The 19271-nt window shown below is 37.9% G+C and overlaps 1 protein-coding gene across 1 annotated transcript; it reads right to left on the reverse strand.

The window, feature by feature from the left end:
- Positions 1–229: 229 nt before the first annotated feature.
- On the reverse strand, positions 230–16440 carry NUDT19 (nudix hydrolase 19). The gene is made up of 3 exons (XM_051979748.1): positions 15357–16440; positions 8965–9172; positions 230–1428 (listed from the first exon to the last, which is right to left on the reverse strand). Exons 1-3 carry the CDS (start codon positions 16074–16076, stop codon positions 1223–1225), a joined length of 1134 nt encoding a protein of 377 aa, XP_051835708.1. The 5' UTR covers positions 16077–16440; the 3' UTR covers positions 230–1222.
- Positions 16441–19271: the final 2831 nt, after the last annotated feature.

Consider the following 19271-nt stretch of genomic DNA (forward strand, 5'->3'; position numbering starts at 1 on the left):
GGGGAAGTTAGGAGAGAGAGTAGCAATAATGATGCTTCCACCCCCCTATCCCCCAAAAAAAAGAGTCACTGAGGCCATTTTTTTTTTTTTTACTGTACAGAAAAAAATCCAGGAGACTCAGACAAGCAGGACAATTTTGAAATTAAAGTGTTGAGCCAGTGTTCTAACCACAGGTTCCAAACTTTTATCAAAGAACATCATTCTATATAAACATATAATTCAAGTCAGATAAACTTAATATAGACAAATTTAATGAATTATAAAGGAAAATGTATGTGAAGGTAAAATTAATAGTTATCATTACAAAGTAAATCATTCTAGAACTCATGTGCCTTAGTATACCTCATTATTTTGAAATAAAATAACATTTAAAAAATAAAAATTTATAAGTACTGGTATATTGTGTTTTAAAATACCTTAATGTTAACTACAATACATTTCACAATTTGAGGATTACTAGGAAAAAAAAAATTAAACCACATTTGGTCTTAAACAGTTTTACTGGCCATCTAGGCTGAGGACATGCTTAATACAAAGAACAACAATACATGAAGCAATAACTAGCACTCTTTTTCCATTTCTGTGAGGGCCTTTGTATCCTTTTGATAACTTTACAGTGGTTCCAGCCAAAAGATAAATTAGATTAAGGTGGCCCGTGACCATGGTAATATACTTTAGTGTCCTTGAAATGAGTTCATTCTTACCTAACACTCTTAAAATGTTAATAGCAGCACAATGGTCATTCAAAAAAACAAGGGTGATCTGTGCTTGTTTTAATTTAAACTTTTTTAGGAATAAAAAAATGACAAGCTTTTTTTTTTTTCCTTTTTAATTATTTGCTTGTTTTGGAAGTCAAGAAGTTCTGGGTTCAAATTTTGCCTCTTGTATTTCCTAGCTATGTAACAATAGACTAGGCTTATCTGAATTTCATCCTCGGATACAAACTTTCTCTCTTAAGTAACAGATGGATCTCAAGGAGGGAATCATCCTTAACATACTGACAGAAGAAATTCGTCACATAGCTAATATTAATCAAAGTTATGGCACACACTAGAGTTTTCAGAAGGAAACAGACAAAAGTACCTAAAAGGTAAACTTGCAGAAAGATGGCAATTTACCATTACTGGATTCTAATTTCTTAAATTTATGAAATTACTAATACCCATTTTTCATCAGTATAAACCTTCTATTTCTGAAAATATAATTTTAAACAAGCAGCAAACTATAAATGGCTCTTAAATCCTAAGAAGTTCTCTGGATATATATGTTTATATTTTGGCTGAATATTCACATGGATACTATAAAGATAACGGCTGTGTAACACTATTCTGTGAAAGTTTCTTCCTTTTCCCATAATTTCTTCAGTCTTTTTGCTGATTGATAAATTCTTTTCTAAAAATTCTTTGTCTTCATGGTATAGTTCATCTCCTGAAAGATATTAAAATTTTAATTCTATAAGGTATTATGTCACAAAGCATTTCAATCTATCAATTGAATCTATCAATACTGAATAAATGAATGTCTATTCTTCTTGTTTTTAGGTACAGTACTGGAGATAATAAGCAGCAGACATCCAACAGCTGAAGATCATAAGGGGATTTGTGGGAGGTGCTGAGCATGTGGAACGTACAGCAACCGAGGCCCTAAAAAGTGACCTGTGTGACTTAGCCCATTGATAGTAACAGATAAAGATTCAACCATCAGTTATCCCACTTGTGGAAGTGAGTTGGGTGGGGTGAATATTTTAGTATGAGCCCACTTTTCTTAGAGAATGAAATGATAGATTTTAGATGAAATATTTGTATGGGAAAATGTTTTGTAATCTTTGTCTCACTGTAGCTTCTTAGTACATGTTGGGTCATTTCAGTCATGTCCTCTTTGTTGACATCATTTGAGGTTTTCTTGGCAAATCTATTAGAGTGGTTTGCCATGGCAAACAACTTTCTTCTCCAGTTCATTTTACAGAGGAGAAAACTGAAACAGGTTAAGTGACTTTCCCAAGGTAACACAGCTAGTATGTGTCTAGGGCCAGATTTGAATTCTGGTCTTTCTGACTCTGGGCCCAATGCTCTCTAGCCATTAAATCAACTAACTGCATATATGTGTTATATGTCACTGAGTCACTTAGCTGCATAGATGTATTGGATGTCATTATCCTTTTGTAAAAGCTAATTAACATTAATTGATTAAATGAAAGTATAAAATAAGATTTTAGTAACGTAAGATATTTGGCCTTAATTTATTCTCCAAACACATAGGACATTGAGCAGAATTCGCACTTCATTAAATTGTATTTTGCAAAGCTAATGCTTTACATGTAGTACTAATAATTTACACTGATTCTAATAAAAATGTTTTAAATTGATCAATTTACCTGGTAAGAGCTGCATTGCTCCATCTAAAGTTAGCAATTTAAAAACTTTTCCCATGACTTTCTCTTGACATTTCTTACCATCAAGTTTCCAATTAATGACCAATTAATTATTTCATCACTATAGGAAGCTCCCAGTAAAAAACACTTGGGAGATTTGTAATTTAACCTTTTTTGTTGTTCTTTTTCTTTTCAAAATACATGCAACTTTGTGTTCCAAATTTTTTTCCCTCTCTTCTCTCCCTCTCCCCTAGACAGCAAGTGATCCAATATATATTAAACTTGTGTGATTCTACTATACATATTTCCACTTGTACCATACTGCACAAGCAAAATCAAATCAAAAAGGACAAAATTGGAGAGGAAAAAAGGTGAAAATACTATATTGTGATCCACACTAAGTCGCCAAAGTCTTTTCTCTATATATGTAGATGGCTCTGTCTATGATAAGACTATTAGAACTGGCCTGAATCATCTCACTATTGAAGAGACACGTCCATCAGAATTGATCATCGTATAGTCTTGTTGCCATGTACAATGATCTCCTGGTTCTGCTCATTTCACTTAGCATCAGTTCATAGAAGTCTTTCCAGGCCTTTCTGAAATCATCCTGCTGGTTGTTTCTTATAGAACAGTACTATTCCAAAACACTAACATACCAGAACTTATTCAGCCATTCTCCAATTGATGGGCATCCACTCAGTTTCCAGTTCCTTGCCACTACAAAGGTCTGCTACAAACATTTTTGCACATGTGGGTCCCTTTCCCTCCTTTAAGATCTCTTGGGATACAGATCCAGTAGAGATACAAAGAGTATGTACAGTTTCATAACTCTTTGGGCATAGTTCCAAATTGCTCTCCAGAATGGTTGGATCTGTTCACAATTCCACCAACAATGTATCAGTGTCCTAGTTTTCCCACATCCTCTCCAGCATTCATCATTATCTTTTCCTGTCATCTTAGCCAATCTGAGAGGTGTGTAGTGGTATCTCAGAATTGTCTTAACTTACATTTCTCTGATCAATAGTGATTTGGATGTGACTAGAAATGATTCTAATTTCTTCGTCTGAAAATTGTTTATATCCTTTGACCATTTATCAATTGGAGAATGGTTTGTATTATAAATTTGAGTCAATTCTCTATATATTTTAGAAATGAGGCCTTTTCCAAAAAGATCATAAGAGAAAAGGACCCATATGTGCAAAAATGTGGCAGCCTTTTTTTGTAATAGCAAGAAACTGGAAACTGAGTGGATGCCCATCAGTTGGGGAATGGCTGAATAAGTTGTGATATATGAATGTTATGAAATATTATTGTTCTATAAGAAACAATCAGCAGGATGATTTCAGAGAGGCCTGGAGAGACTTACATGAATTGATGCTGAGTGAAATGAGCAGAACCAGGAGATCATTATGCATAGCAACAAGACTATATGATGATCAATTCTGATGGACGTAGTTCTCTTCAACAGTGAGATGATTTAGGCCAGTTCCAATGGGTTTGTGATGAAGAGAGCCATCTACTCCCAGAGAGAGGATTATGGGGACTGAGTGGGGAGCACAGCATAGTAATTTCACTTTTTTGTTGTTTGCTTACATTTCATTTTCTTTCTCATTTTCTTCCTTTTTGATCTGATTTTTCTTGTGCAGCATGGTATTTATGGAAATATTACAGAAGAATTGCACATGTTTAATAATATATATTGTATTATTTGCTGTCTAGGGAAGGAGGTGGAGGGAAGAAAGGGAAAAAATTGGAATACAAGGTTTTGCAAGGATGAATATTGAAAATAATCCATTCATATGTTTTGAAAAAAAAATTAAAAAAAGAGAAAGAAATGAAGTTTTTATCAGAACTTTGAATGTAAAAATTTTCCTCCATTTTTCTACTTATCTTTTAATCTTGGCTATGTTGGTTTTGTTCAAAATCTTTTAAGTTTAATATAATTTTTAAAAATTTCCATTTTGTATTTCATAATGTTTTCTAGTTTTTCTTTGGCCATAAATTCTTTCCTTCTCCACAGATCTAAGAGATAGACTATCCCTTATTCTCCTAATTTGCTTAGAGTATCAACCTTTTATGTCTAAATCATGAACCAATTTTGACCTTTTCTCAATATAGGGTCTTAGGTGTTGGTCAATGCTTAGTTTCTGCCATATTATTTTTCAATTTTTCCAATATCTAATTTAATCTTAAAGATGTGATTGCAGCACAAACAGAATTAAGTGATTTGTCCAGAGCCAAAGAATCAGCACTTGTCAGAGGTGGATCTTGAATCCAGATCTTCCAGATAGAGCCAACTCTCTATCCATTGTACCATCTTTCCTCTCTTAAGCAGTTAGTATCTACATGTTTTGGTTTTCAAATGAAAGCTGCTGTCAGGTTCTGTGATTTGTATATTCATTCATTCACTCGTTCAACAAAAATGTGAGAATCCACTACTTACAAAGTCCCATGTTAAGAAATCACAAAAATATCTAAGACCCCGCTTCTAAGATTGGAAGTTTATCATCCAATGAGAAAGAAATGACAGATAAAAAATGTATATAAAATAGTAAGAAGTCCTATAAAAGTATAAATCCCAAAATTAAAAAAAAAGTTATGAAAATATATATGGCACTTTTATAAAGCTAATTCAATATGTAAAAATAGCAAAATTGGCTTACATAGGTTTAGACGAATCTCTATTCTGAGGGTTAGAAAAATATAGCTATCAATTTTAAAATGACAAATATGCAACATTTTATTCACATAAACAGAAAAATGACTAAATTTTCACATGTCTATCAGATATAACTTTCTAGATAAGCATTTCTGGGTCACATTCTCTGTTTATTCTAGCCACTGACTATGACTGCTGTGTCTCTTCTTCTCTCCCTCTATCCCACCACTTCCTAGCCCTTTCAAGTGAAAGAGACAAGATGTGCAAAATCCTTGATCCTGCCTGGTGTCACCACTGCCCTGGATTGTTCTGCAATTCAATTCTATCAACATTTATTAAGCACTAATTCTGTGCAGAGCCTAATTCTCCAGGTTGGTAGATACACAAAGCCTTAATGGAACATGTCACTCTATGAAACAGAGAGATGACATATACATAACTAATTTTTTCTTTTTCTTTTTGATCTGGATTTCTGATTTCACTACTATTGGAAACTCCTTTTACCACTGTAGATGGTAATAGCAATTGGTTTATAAAATGAATGGATTTGACTAGAAGGCCTCACAGTTGCTTCCAGTTCTAGCTATACAATCCTATGATTTGTAGTTTGGGTATCTGGTTATAACACTGAAAAGTTAAGTGATTTGCTCACAATAACATTATGTGTCAATGGCAGGATTTAGATCCAAATGTTCCTAATCTCAAAGCCAATTCTCATCCACTGTCACACTATTTCTAAAAGACCTAAACAACTGTAATGCACAATAAAGAATGATATGTGTATTATAGAGGGGAAACAGTCTTGAAGATATTAACAGGGCAGACAAGATGGATGATGTTGGACCTGACAAAAAGAAAAGTCAGAAGGAGTAAGCTCTTTTGTAAAAGGAAATTGTAAACAAATTGTATCTAGGAAATACAATTCTCACAATAACTAGAGAAGGGTTGAATAAAATGTTATATATAAATATTATTTCATTGTAAGAAATGAAAAGTAAGACAAATTCAGGAAAACCTGGGAAGATGTGTATGAAATGATGCAGAGAAATGATCAAAACCACAGCAATTACATGGTGACCAAAATAAATTTCAAAAGGCAGATTCTGAAGTCTACTTCCCACTTCTTGGCAGAGAAGGTTAGAGTTGAAGAATGAGACATACAATTTACTTGTTTACTTGTTGATTATAAGGGAAGCCTTCTAATGGAGGTAGTAAAGTTGATAGATACTGATAGTGATGCCAAAAAAAAAAAAAGAGAGAGAAAAGACTAATAACTGAACATTTAAAAAAATACAATGTTCAAAAGTGGCCATAGACAATGGCCAATAAGCCTAATCTTTATTAGCATGTCTCCTATACCCAGTTGATACTATACCCATTTGGATTTTTGAACATGTGTGGAAGTAGGCCTTCTATAACTGGTTCCAGTCCACTAGTTGTAGTAAAAGAGATGGAATTTTAACTGACTAATGAACCAGAACTAGGATATATTCAAAAGACAATAAACAGTTAAAGGGAACCTCTTACTGTTTCTTTTCTGATTATTCTGAATGAACAGAATAAACTCTCTGTTGGGAGAGAAACCTAAGGCTTTTACCTTTCTATCAGGACTAAGGTATGTATCCTAGGAGCACATGATTGCTGTTGCTTCTGCCTCCCTTAACTATTCTGTTCTTTGTAGTTGAATTGCTCAAAAAGATAGTCCAAAACAGGTGCTCCACTTTCTTTTCTCTCACTTTCTTCACTACATTCTGGCTGCTAACCTTACCATCCATTAAAACTGCTCTAAAGTTACCACTGATTTCCGAGTTGTCAGGTCCAATGGTCTTCTCCCAATTGACCTCTCTATAGCCCAGGCCACCAGTGATCCCTTCTCTTCCTTGATACGCCTTTCTTTCTGGATGTTCAGGACATCCCTCTTCCTGCTTTTTCTCCTACCTATCTGACTGCTGTATCTGTCTCCTTTGCTGGAGCCTCCTGTGATCATGACCTTTAACCACCACTGTCCCTCAGTGTTCTACCCTAGGTCCTTTTCTTCTTCCTCTATCCTAGTTCATTTGGTGATCTCATCAGGTCCCATGGGTTTAACTGCCATCTCTCTGCTGATGATTTTGAAATCTATTCTGCCCCAGCCTCTGCTGATCTCCCATCTCTCATGTGCTTCCCAAGTCCCAAGATATTTCACACTAGATGTCTTGTAGATCTTAAAGTCATCATATCCAAAATAGAATCCATTGTCTTCACCCCTAAACCCCTTGCCCCCTTCTCCATTACTATAAAAGGCAAGACCACACTCCTGGTCTCTCAGCTTCTAATACAGACCTCCTGGAGTCCTCACCAGCTCTCACACCCTATACCCAAGCCAACGTGTGCTATTTTGCCTCCGTAACACCGCTCAAACAGGCCCCTTCCTCTCCGGCCACTGCCCTAATGCAGGCCTTCCTGGATTCCTGTCAGAGCTTGCTGGGGATCTGCTTGCCTAGGGTCTGTAATCCAACCTTCATTCGGCCACTAAAATGGTGATCCTAAAATCCTGGTCTGATTATGTCACCTTCTGTCCTCCCACTCAAAAAACTCAGAGGCTTCCAACTGCCTGTAGGAGCAAATACAAAATTCTCTGGCCTTCAAAGCCTTTCATAACCGAGCTCTCTCCTCTCTTTCCAGTCTTCTTATACCTTATTTTCCAACATGTACTCTTTGATCTAGTGACACTAGCCTCCCAGCTGTTCTTGCGCAAGATGTTGCATTACTTAGCTCTGGGATTTTCTTTGGCTATTCCTCATGCCTGAAACATTCTCCCTCTTCTGCTAGGACAGCTGACCTCTCTGCCTTCCTTTTCACAGCTAAAATTCCATCTTCTACAGAAGGTCTTTCCTAACCCTCTTAATTCCAGTGCCTTCCTTCTTTTAATTAGTTCCTATTTATCCTTATAGTTTGCTCTGCATATATTTGTTTATTGTCTCTCTACACAAGACTTACCTTTTTGAGAGCAGAGACCGTCTTTTGCCTCATTTTGCATCCACTGCCTTAGGACATAGTAAGTAAGTGCTTAATAAATATTTACTGAATAAATGAATGTCTATTCTTCTTGTTTTTAGGTACAGTACTGGAGATAATAAGCAGCAGACATCCAACAGCTGAAGATCATATGGGGATTTGTGGGAGGTGCTGAGCATGTGGAACGTACAGCAACCGAGGCCCTAAAAAGTGACCTGTGTGACTTAGCCCATTGATAGTAACAGATAAAGATTCAACCATCAGTTATCCCACTTGTGGAAGTGAGTTGGGTGGGGTGAATATTTTAGTATGAGCCCACTTTTCTTAGAGAATGAAATGATAGATTTTAGATGAAATATTTGTATGGGAAAATGTTTTGTAATCTTTGTCTCACTGTAGCTTCTTAGTACATGTTGGGTCATTTCAGTCATGTCCTCTTTGTTGACATCATTTGAGGTTTTCTTGGCAAATCTATTAGAGTGGTTTGCCATGGCAAACAACTTTCTTCTCCAGCTCATTTTACAGAGGAGAAAACTGAAACAGGTTAAGTGACTTTCCCAAGGTAACACAGCTAGTATGTGTCTAGGGCCAGATTTGAATTCTGGTCTTTCTGACTCTGGGCCCAATGCTCTCTAGCCATTAAATCAACTAACTGCATATATGTGTTATATGTCACTGAGTCACTTAGCTGCATAGATGTATTGGATGTCATTATCCTTTTGTAAAAGCTAATTAACATTAATTGATTAAATGAAAGTATAAAATAAGATTTTAGTAACATAAGATATTTGGCCTTAATTTATTCTCCAAACACATAGGACATTGAGCAGAATTCGCACTTCATTAAATTGTATTTTGCAAAGCTAATGCTTTACATGTAGTACTAATAATTTACACTGATTCTAATAAAAATGTTTTAAATTGATCAATTTACCTGGTAAGAGCTGCATTGCTCCATCTAAAGTTAGCAATGTAATTGGCAGCCATCTTTCACATCCTTCTGAAATCCGGTCTAAACAAAATCCGTGCAGATCTGATAAAGAAGCAAAGTTTACAAGTCTTCTCATCTCATAGAACTGAGGAGGTGCCAACCATATTTCTTCAAATGCAAACTTTTTTGTTGCTTCTGTTGGAGTTATCCACTGTGAAAGACAAAAGTCAGTTTCTAAAAGTCAAAAGTAGCAAGTCAGACAGACAGGAAAGGGATATGAGGCAAATGAATTTTTTGCTTTTTCTGTTCAAAACAGAACTCATCTTACCATCTAGCCCCACCCCTGCATTGAACTTTCTTATTTCTCTGGAATCTTCCAGTCTTCCAGTTTTGTATTTTCAACATCATTCTTGACATTTCATTCTCCCTTACTATATATAACTAACAGATCTTAACATTTCTACCTTAATATCTTTTGTATCTCTATTTACAAAGTTACTACCTTAATTCAGGTCCTCCTCACTGCCCATCATTTTCTTAAGACTATTCCTAATTAGCCTTTTTGTTTCAAGTCCTTTCCCATTCTGCTGCATATTACTCAGCTCCCAGAATGACATTCTGTGATCACAGATCTGACTTCCCTACTCAAAAAATTCTAGTGGCTTCCTGTTGCTTCTAAAATAAAAGTAAAATTTCTTTTTTGGCTTTTAAAGTCCTTTATAACCTGGCCCAACTCGATCTTTCTATGCTCATTATACATAACTCCTCTTCCTATAGGTTTCCATGGTGCTATTCTACTTTGGCTTGCCACAGAAACCAGAAGGCAAAGATGAGGAGGGAGACCATTCTGGAAATGAATAGGGAACTCTCAGAGTTGGGAGATGGAGTACTATGTGCTGGAGGCCACCATCATTGGACCATTCCTGCTCAGGCTCTCTTGCTCAGTCTTTATCCAAGTCACAACAACTAATGGCCATCTTACAGGGCTCTGTCCTGGGCCCTTTTCTACCTTTATACTATTTCATTTGTACTAGCTCTCTTAGTTCCAATTATTATCTCTATGCTGATGATTCATAGATCTACTTACTCATCTCAAACCTCTCAACTGACCTTCAGACTACTGGACATCTCCATATAGATATTGGGGCTCTTAGCAGAGCAGCTAATGACTCAGTGATAATTCCTTAATGATAGTTTCCTTCTTCAAAAGATAAAGGACTAAACAAAGGAAAATTCAATTCTGTATCTAATGCTTCACTTATATGGTGGAAATGGTCACTGCGGTACAAAGCATGGGAACTTTAGAGTAAAGTGATCACTACAGCCCGAATGTATCAGAGAAGAGGAAAAACAGTCTGACATGAACCTTGGATTCATTCAGAGGAAAAATATGTAGGATCCTATAGACTAAAATTCTACAATGAAAGTCAGGTGGAAGGGATGGAAGATGCTCAAAAATTAAATTCTGAATAGGCAAGTGTAGATACACAAAAACAACTGATTTATTTTTTCAAAAGAAATGTAGAGAAATTGAAGGTAGACCACATAACAGAGAATGACTATAGGAGTAAAGTATGGAATAGAGACAAACAATAGAAATAGAATGGCCAAAGCAGAAAACAAAAGTTATTTTAAACCTGAAGAAAAACTTTAAGCAAGGAATGAAGTAAAATATGTATAGATTACATAGAAGTCTTATACCTCTATATCTTGAATACTTTCTTCAAGGAAAGAACTGATAAATACTAGACATGACAAAAACTGATAAATACTAGACATGATAAGAACTGATTAAGATCAGAAAAAAAAAAAACCTGAACATTTCTATTTTAACAGACAGAAAAAGACTATTGTTAATGTGGAAGTCATCCAAGCTCATCTTTTGCACAATTCCAAAGCAAAGATAAAAATTAGTATAAATTTGATAGAAGAATACTAATGATAAAAACATGAAACATACAAATGAAACAAATGAATTCAGACCTATTTAGACAAGTTATTGATAGCAGAAAAGTGGAATAAAATAGACTAGAGATTATATCAACACTAAGCAGTTGTGATAAAAAGGAGAGCTGAAGAGCCTAAAAAGCATTTTAACTGAAAAAACGTTTGATTTATCTGCTAAGCAGAGATAGATAGCAAAGGAAATGCCTGTTTGGAATATAAACCTATTTGTAAAATCTTACCAAGAATGATAAAAGATTATGAGCAATACTGCCTTCTAATGAAGAAAGGAGAAATAGAGGATAAAACAATTTTAAAGGAAGCTTAGTGAGACATTTAACTAAGCAAAGTCATATGTAAGACATTTAAGGATGAAAACTGAAGAAATATAATAAACAAGAAAAATGGGAAAGTTCTACAAAGATTTATATTAAATTGTTTTTACCACCAAAAACTAAATACAGCTGTCTATCCTTGGATGCCATCATCCATTCTTGGATATGCTAATAGAAGAGGAAGAAGTGGCACTAAAGGGAAAATCAACAAAGACAGATCAAGTGTACTTAGAAAAGATTTATGTTGGAGGCAACAGTTTGGATATGTTGAATTTAAGATGCCTACAAGACATTCTATCCAACACTTTCAAGAGATAATTGGACATGACTAAGTAAATCACTATGCAAACTTAAAACACTTAAAACCTCAAAATGATAGACCACTAATCTATCTTTTGTAGGCAAGAATCAATAATTACTGAAAGGTCCTTTTCTTTTTACTCCTATTAAAATTACCCACCAATTACTAATGCCTTCATTACTACCCACCTTGGATGACAATAGTCTCCCTATGGTTCCCCTTCAATCCATAATGTCATCAGAATTACATTTATGCATAGATATAGCAGTGTCACTACTCTATTCAAAAATTTTTATTTTACAGGCAATAAAAAGTCACTGAAGTATGAATTCCTTTGTTGTTGTTGATATTGGACCATGACATCAGGGAGGTGATGCCGTGGTGCAAGTGAACTGGATTTAAGTGAGGGAGGGCTGGGCGAGCACCCTGGCCTTTTTTCTTTGGAGTCATCTGGGTCCAGTGGCAAGACATATATCAGGACAACAAGAGGAAGCTTTTTAAAGCTAAGGTCTTTAACAGGTCTCAGTTTGACAGAGAGTGTGCCCAACCAATGATTAAGGCTAGATAAGAAATAAGGCAGAGAATGGCCTCTTACCTAGTCAAAATATTTACATACATATACATCAGTATGGGAGGGAAGACCTGCAGGGTTTCTGTCCAAAAGAGAAATAATTGCTGTTTTACATTTACTCTGAGACAATCTGGGCCCAAAGGATGACCGAGTAGGACTAGGTCTGGGACCTACTGCAGTCAATTAATGAGAACCTTTGTGGTATGAGTTTGAGTCTAAGCCCATAAATTCCAAGAAATCTTGTAACGTTGCAGCAATAAAAATGTATATTCCTCTGGGTAGACCATCTGTAAGTAAGGATATAATACTTTCTATGAACAGAAGAAAGGCAAAAGAAAGAAGAAGGAAAAGAGGGGAAAGGAAGAGGGGTAAGGAGAAAGGAGAAAGGAGCAAGGGGAAAGAGGAAGAACAAGCTGTGTTGCTCAGATGGCTAGTTCCAGATGGGTCCCGAGAGGGATAGCCCCTGCTCCTACTCACAGGGTTATTTTTCCTTCATTCTGGAAGAGGACCATGACATCAGAGAGGTGATATCATGACATGCCAGACCTCTATCCATTACTCCATTCTGCCAATGTTGATAATTGCCAGCTGCTGTTGCCTGTAGTTTTGCATCGGGAGCCTGGCTACCACAGAGAATCTGCAAGTAGTTTTCTCTACTCATTGTATGGGACACTAAGTCTTTTTTCTTCTCAAAGCTAGGTAATTCTATATTTTCTCAAAAGATCTTGTGCCCAATTGATGAATCAAGTTATGGGGTAGAAAGTTTTTTTTTTTTTTTTTTTTTTTTGCCTCTATAGCCACAGAGAACTTTGTATCGAAAGTTAAACTTCAAGAAAATCAAGCTGAATATGTCTTCAGGGATGAAGACATCCCTGAAGACGTATATGAGACCAGTTATACTGGTTTAACTTCACTTTCTCTCCCACAAATATTGAGCCTATTATGAACGATAGTAAAGTAGTTGTGGGTAGATTGGCAAAAAAACCAAATGTTAAGTGCATCTGTTGCTGCTTGTTCTTTGGTCAGGAAGAGGACCATCAGGGAAGGTGAATTGGATTTAAGTGAGGGAGACTTCATATCTGTGGCAGGAAATATTCTGATGGGACACCAATCTAACCTACAGAAGCAGCAGCAGCAGTAGCATAGCCAACATATATAAAGCAAAGCTTCTAAAATGGAAGATCATAACCCTATATGAGGTCGTGTAACTGAATGTGGGGATCATGAAATTATGATTCCATGTTTGAATCAGTATGTCTAATTTGTATACCTATTTTATATACCTGGAGTCACATAAAATTTCTTGGGCAAAAAGGGATCACTAGTGGAAAAGTTTAAGAAGCCCTATTATTCAGCACCTGCTATATACCAGGCACGATGCTAAGCACTTTACAAAATTATCTCATTTGAGCCCCACAATCATGGGAGATGGATGTTATTATGATTCCCATTTTACAACTGAGGAAACTGAAACAAAGCTAAAATAAGTGACTTGTACAGGGACACACTGCTAATAAATATCTGAATCTACATTTGAAATACTCAGATCTTCCTGACTCCAGACCCAATACTGTACCACTTAGCTTCTAGATAGATATAGCACCCCTAATGTCTGCCTTCTCTCACCATGACACAGCAGCACCTTCAAACTCTGTCCTCCAAACAATGGTCTTAGAACAAGTTCTCTCCCTCATCAGTTTTTGTTTTCACTAAGGAAAGGAGGCATAGTTGGATAGGGGGTTATATTATCTTTCCCTTCAAACCTATCCCTCTTCTGAACTTCACTTTTCCTGCTAAATTTATCACCATTCTTTCAATCACACGGGTTTACAATTTAGGGTTAGATTTTTGTAGATGCTTCTCATTCCACATATCTGATCAGCTACCAACTCTTGTCATTCCTCAAAAGCATTACCATAACATGTATACATATATTGTATTTAACTTATACTTTAACATATTTAACATGTATTGGTCAACCTGCCATCTGGAGGAAGGGGTGGAGGGAAGGAGGGGAAAAGTTGGAACAAAAGGTTTTGCAATTGTCAATGCTGAAAATTTGCCCATGCATATATCTTATAAAAAAAAAAAAGCTAAAATTAAAAAAAATGCACCTAAAAAAAAAGCATTACCATATTTGGTTCTAGCCTCATCTCATTCCCTTTCATATGACCTCCAATCCTGGAAAACTGGAGTGGATCTGTATGCCCTACCTTGTATTATAATAATTTTTCAGTCATGTCTGGCTCTGGCAGATACTGGAGTGCTTTGCCATTTCTTTCTCCAGTTCAGTGCTCTATCAAGTGCCCCAACCTAGCATTATTCTTAATTGCAAATGAGTAGGAGCATTCCAATAGAAAAATAAATCCTCAAGGGCAAGGATTGTTTGTTATTTGAATTACAATGTATTTTACATTCTGAATTGGAGCTCAAAGAGATCTTAAAAGTTCACTGAATTAACTTAATTGAACAAGCATTTATTATATTTCTGTGCCAGGCAATGGGTATGAGGATTGTTGAGAGTTAAAAAGAGGTGATAAGAATTTTTCTCACCTGATATTCCATATGCAAGTCATTTCAAATAAATTCTTTTCATCTAAATGCCTTCTCTGCTCTATTCAGTTAAAGCACTGACTCAATTCAATTCGATAAACATTAAGCACCGACTAAGCAATCAGGCACGGCTAAGTCTGGAAAAGTTTAGTGCCTTATGGAGGGGCACACAGCCAGACAAGGAAGGATTGGAAGCCAGATATTCCTGGTTCTGATATCAGCTCTCTATCCATCACACCAAGCCTGTAGAGTAAGGTGGTATAATTTACCATGAAACAGGCACTTAGAGATTTGGTGACTTACTTGCCAATGTTCCCGCAATTAGATGCCAAGAATTAGGATCTAAACCCAGATCTCGTGATTCCAAATCCCGAACCCCAGTCTCTCCACCACCCGGCCATCAGGGAGCTTGCAATCCAAAAAAAAAAAAAAAAAAAAGGGGGGGGGGGATGACAACTATGATAGAAATAAATATGTGCATAAAAGAGTATTATTCTAAGGACGAGAAGATGAAGAGATCCAGGAAGCGAAAGTATGTCCACAGTGACATTCGGAACTCCCGGTGCCAGGGGCACCCGTTCCGGGGCTTTCAATGAGTTTAGGAGCTAGGAGGCTTCGGAAGCCCTCGTTTCAAACGGACCCCCTCCCCTTTACAGCTCTCCTTGGCTATGTCCAAGAGTTTCCCCTTTACCTCGTAGTTAATCGCTTCTTGCATGTCCAGGAAGGTGTGGGGTTTGCTCTGCAGGCAACAGACGTAGAACCTCGTGTCAAAGCGCCTCCCTCCTTTCCTTACAAACGGCGTGAGCCAGTTACTCCACTCTTTCAGGGCCCAGATGTTGGGAGCGCACCCGAGGCGCTGGCACAGCTGGACGAACTGGTTAGGGTCTTCCTGAACCTTGGCCCTCCAGGCGTCTAGGTCGGCAGGTGGCGCATGCGCCCGAGCCAGACGCGGGGCCTGGACACCTGTGGGGAGCAGCAGCAGGATACCTGATTCCTCGAAGGTTTCCCGAATGGCGCAGATGCGGAAGGCCACTTCGTCAGGGATGGGAGACAGGGGATAAGGCCGGGGTCCTAAGGCCACCTCGGGGTAGGTTTCCCTGGGATGCCCGGTCAGGTGCAGGCCGAAGGTTGGCGGCCCGTGGTGGGGCTGGAAGACTGGGAGCCAGTCGGTCGAACAGTCCGCGGCCTCCAGGACGCCCCCCGGGAAGACGTGGGCCCCAGGCAAGAAGCCGCTACTCTGGGTGCGCTGCAGCAGCAGTAGTTCGTAGTCCTCGGCCGCGGCGGTCGGGCTCGGCCCTGGGTGCGCACGGCCCACGGCCAGTAGCAGTGTGGCGGCCCGGCGCCACTGACGCAGCGAGCCCTGCATGGCGGGCCCGAGGCGGAACAGGCCCGGGTCGGGCTGACAGGGCATCCGGTGCGCAGGGCTCCCTCCCTATGCCCCGTTAGGGCGTTCCGCGACTCGCTCGCGGTTAACGGAGGGGGCGGGCGGCTGCGCCAGGCGGGGCTCCCGGGCCCCGGAGGCCGGGACGGCGCTGACCCCTGACCCTGGCGGCCAGACCGCAGTGCCCCAGCAGGGGGTGACATTGATTCCCAGCGCCACTTCTTCGTCTTTCATACTAGGTAGGGAAACCCTGCCTGTCTGCCTAAGGGGTATATAACGATTTTTCATTAGCTGTTATTAGAAACTTCCAGTTAGTGGTTTTAGTTTTTTTTTTTTTCCTTAACAAAGATCAACAAATATGAAAATTCACTATTCAAAGAACAAAAAGGCAATTGCATATGAAACTGAACTTCTGTGATGTGGTTTTTAAAGTGTATATTAAATTTAATATAGTTACAAAACTACCTTACTTTTCTGTATCCTATTCTGAACTTCTGTGATTTTTAAAATTTATCATTGACATTCCTTTAAAACTTTTTGCATTTCTACCATTAACTCCCAACTCTGAAGTCCTCCCATGTAACAGATACTATATCATCCCAATAACTTTGAATGGAAAACGCCAATGTAAATCAACACTTTCTAAATACACTTTTCTTTTTCTTTTTTTTCTTCTGATTTTTTTTCTCCCAACATGATTCATTTTTTTAAAATAACTTTTTATTGATAGAACTCATGCCAGGGTAATTTTTTACAGCATTATCCCTTGCATTCACTTCCGTTCTGATTTTTCCTCTCCCTCCCTTTACCCCCTCCCCCAGGTGGCAAGCAATCCTTTACATGTTGAATAAGTTACAGTGTATCCTGGATACAATATACGTGTGCAGAACCAAACAGTTTTCTTGTTGCACAGGGAGAATTGAATTCAGAAGGTATAAATAATCTGGGAAGAAAAACAAAAATGCAAGCAGTTTATATTCATTTCCCAGTGTTCTTTCTTTGGGTGTAGCTGTTTCTGTCCATCTTTGATCAATTAAGGCTCTCTTTATCGAAGAGATCCACTTCCATCAGAATACATCCTCAAACAGTATCATTGTTGAGGTATATAATGATCTCCTGGTTCTGCTCATTTCACTTAGCATCAGTTCATGTAAGTCTCGCCAGTCCTCTCTGTATTCATCCTGCTGGTCATTCCTTACAGAACAATAATATTCCATAACATTCTTGTACCACAATTTACTCAACCATTCTCCAATTGATGGGCATCCATTCATTTTCCAGCTTCTAGCCACTACAAACAGGGCTGCCACAAACATTTTCCCAACATGATTCATAAGGAATGTACATGTATAACAAAAAGGTTGTTTTTTATATGTACCTGGGGAAAATAAAAATAAATAAATTATATAGTGTGAAACCAATCAAAACAACACTTTAACCACATATGAAATTGTATGTCTAATTCTGTAGTTCTAATCCATCACCTCTTTGCCAAGAGGTCAGAGTTGTGCTTCATGATCAGTCTTTTGAATTCATTTTTTATTACTCAAAATTTACTTTCCTTTTAAAATATCTTTTTCATTTAAGTCATCATATTCATTATATATATTATAGTTACTTCACTCCCCATCGGTTTACACAAATCCTTTCATATTTCTCTGGTCTTCATGTTATCATCTTACTATACAATAGTATTCTATGATCTTAACACACCACATTTTTTCAGCTCTATCCCAATTGATGGGCACCTTGTTTCCAGTTTTTCTACCACATGTTGTGCTGCTATGACTATTTTGATATATGTTGGAGTTGGTTTTTGTCTTTGATTTCCATAGGGCACATGTCGGTTAATTCATTTTCTTACTATTCTAAATTTAAATCTAGAATGATTGGAACATTTCTCAGCTCCACCAACAATGTACCTGTTTCTTAGAGCCCCTCTAATATTGAATGTTCTCATCTTTTGTTATCTTTTACAACTGGACAATTTTTTCCAGTTTTAGGGACAGTATATCACCCAGCCTTGCGCTACACATACATTGTTGGACTTCTTGTTCAGGGGCTTTTATGTTGTCAGATAACACTGTTCAAATCCTATGAGTTTAAAATCTGCCTCAGATACTTAACTAGCTATATGACCCTGGGCAAGTTACTTAACCTTTTTCAAACTCAATTTCCTTATCTGCACAAAGAGGATAATAACTGCACCTACCTCACATTGTTAGGAAGATTCAGCTCAATTCAATAAATATTTATTAAGCACCTACTAAGTGCCAGACCTTGAGTAACTAGGTGGGGTTGACCTAGAAAAACTGAAGTGCAGATGGAATTATTTCCTGAGGCTAGCAGGAAAGGGGCATCTATAGGGATCAGTTTAACCTTTTGGTCCCACCTTCTATAGAAGTTGTCCAATCAGAAATCCAAGTTATGCCATACCTCTGAGGTTGTTTCCCCTATAAATCTGTCCGTGGCTCATGCCATCTTTACTGAACCCTTTTGGGCAGTGACTACCAGGATACTCTACCTCGCCCCTCTCCCATGCCATGGGCTATCTCTTCTCATCCTCCATCTTTCTCCTAACTAACTCTTTTAGGGTGTTAAATCCCTTTTAGGATTTAGTCTGCCAGGTAAGGGCATACTTCCACCTCATGGGTATTCCCTTTCTCCTGTTTAATCGTGAGTTTCCTTGGAAGTATTGGGCAGCAAACACCACAGCAAGTGATCCTTGGCCCTTTCTGAAGCCACCCTGTGGCTCTCAGGCAGATGACCATCTTTGAGGTGAAGGATCAGCTTTTAAGGAAGAATCTTGCCAGCAATGACTGTGAGAGAGACACCCCCCTCTCCCGTGATTGTAACAGGCCAGTCTATTTCCTTGGCCTTTATAGAGAAGGACAGTGGAAACCTCCTTGAACTTCTAGGGGATGAATCCTCTTGCCATATAACCCAGAAAATTCCAGTCAGCTTTTGAATGAGCAATGACCCATCCTCCATACCACCTTGTAAAGCTCAGCTGGAATAGAATCAACACCAGATGCTTTCCCATAGGAGAGGAGCCTAATGGCATTCAAAATGTCTTTTTCAGTAGAAATGTGACTCGAGAAAGATTGACTTCAGCCCGAGGTAAACCATCTATGGCTTCAGCATTGATTGATGTCAGTCTATTGAGAACAACACTGGAAGTGTTCAGCCCATCTCCCTAGGACCATGTTTTTATCGCTAATCAAT

The sequence above is a fragment of the Antechinus flavipes genome, chromosome 2 (assembly GCF_016432865.1).
Source record: "Antechinus flavipes isolate AdamAnt ecotype Samford, QLD, Australia chromosome 2, AdamAnt_v2, whole genome shotgun sequence".
Taxonomy (NCBI): Eukaryota; Metazoa; Chordata; class Mammalia; order Dasyuromorphia; family Dasyuridae; genus Antechinus; species Antechinus flavipes.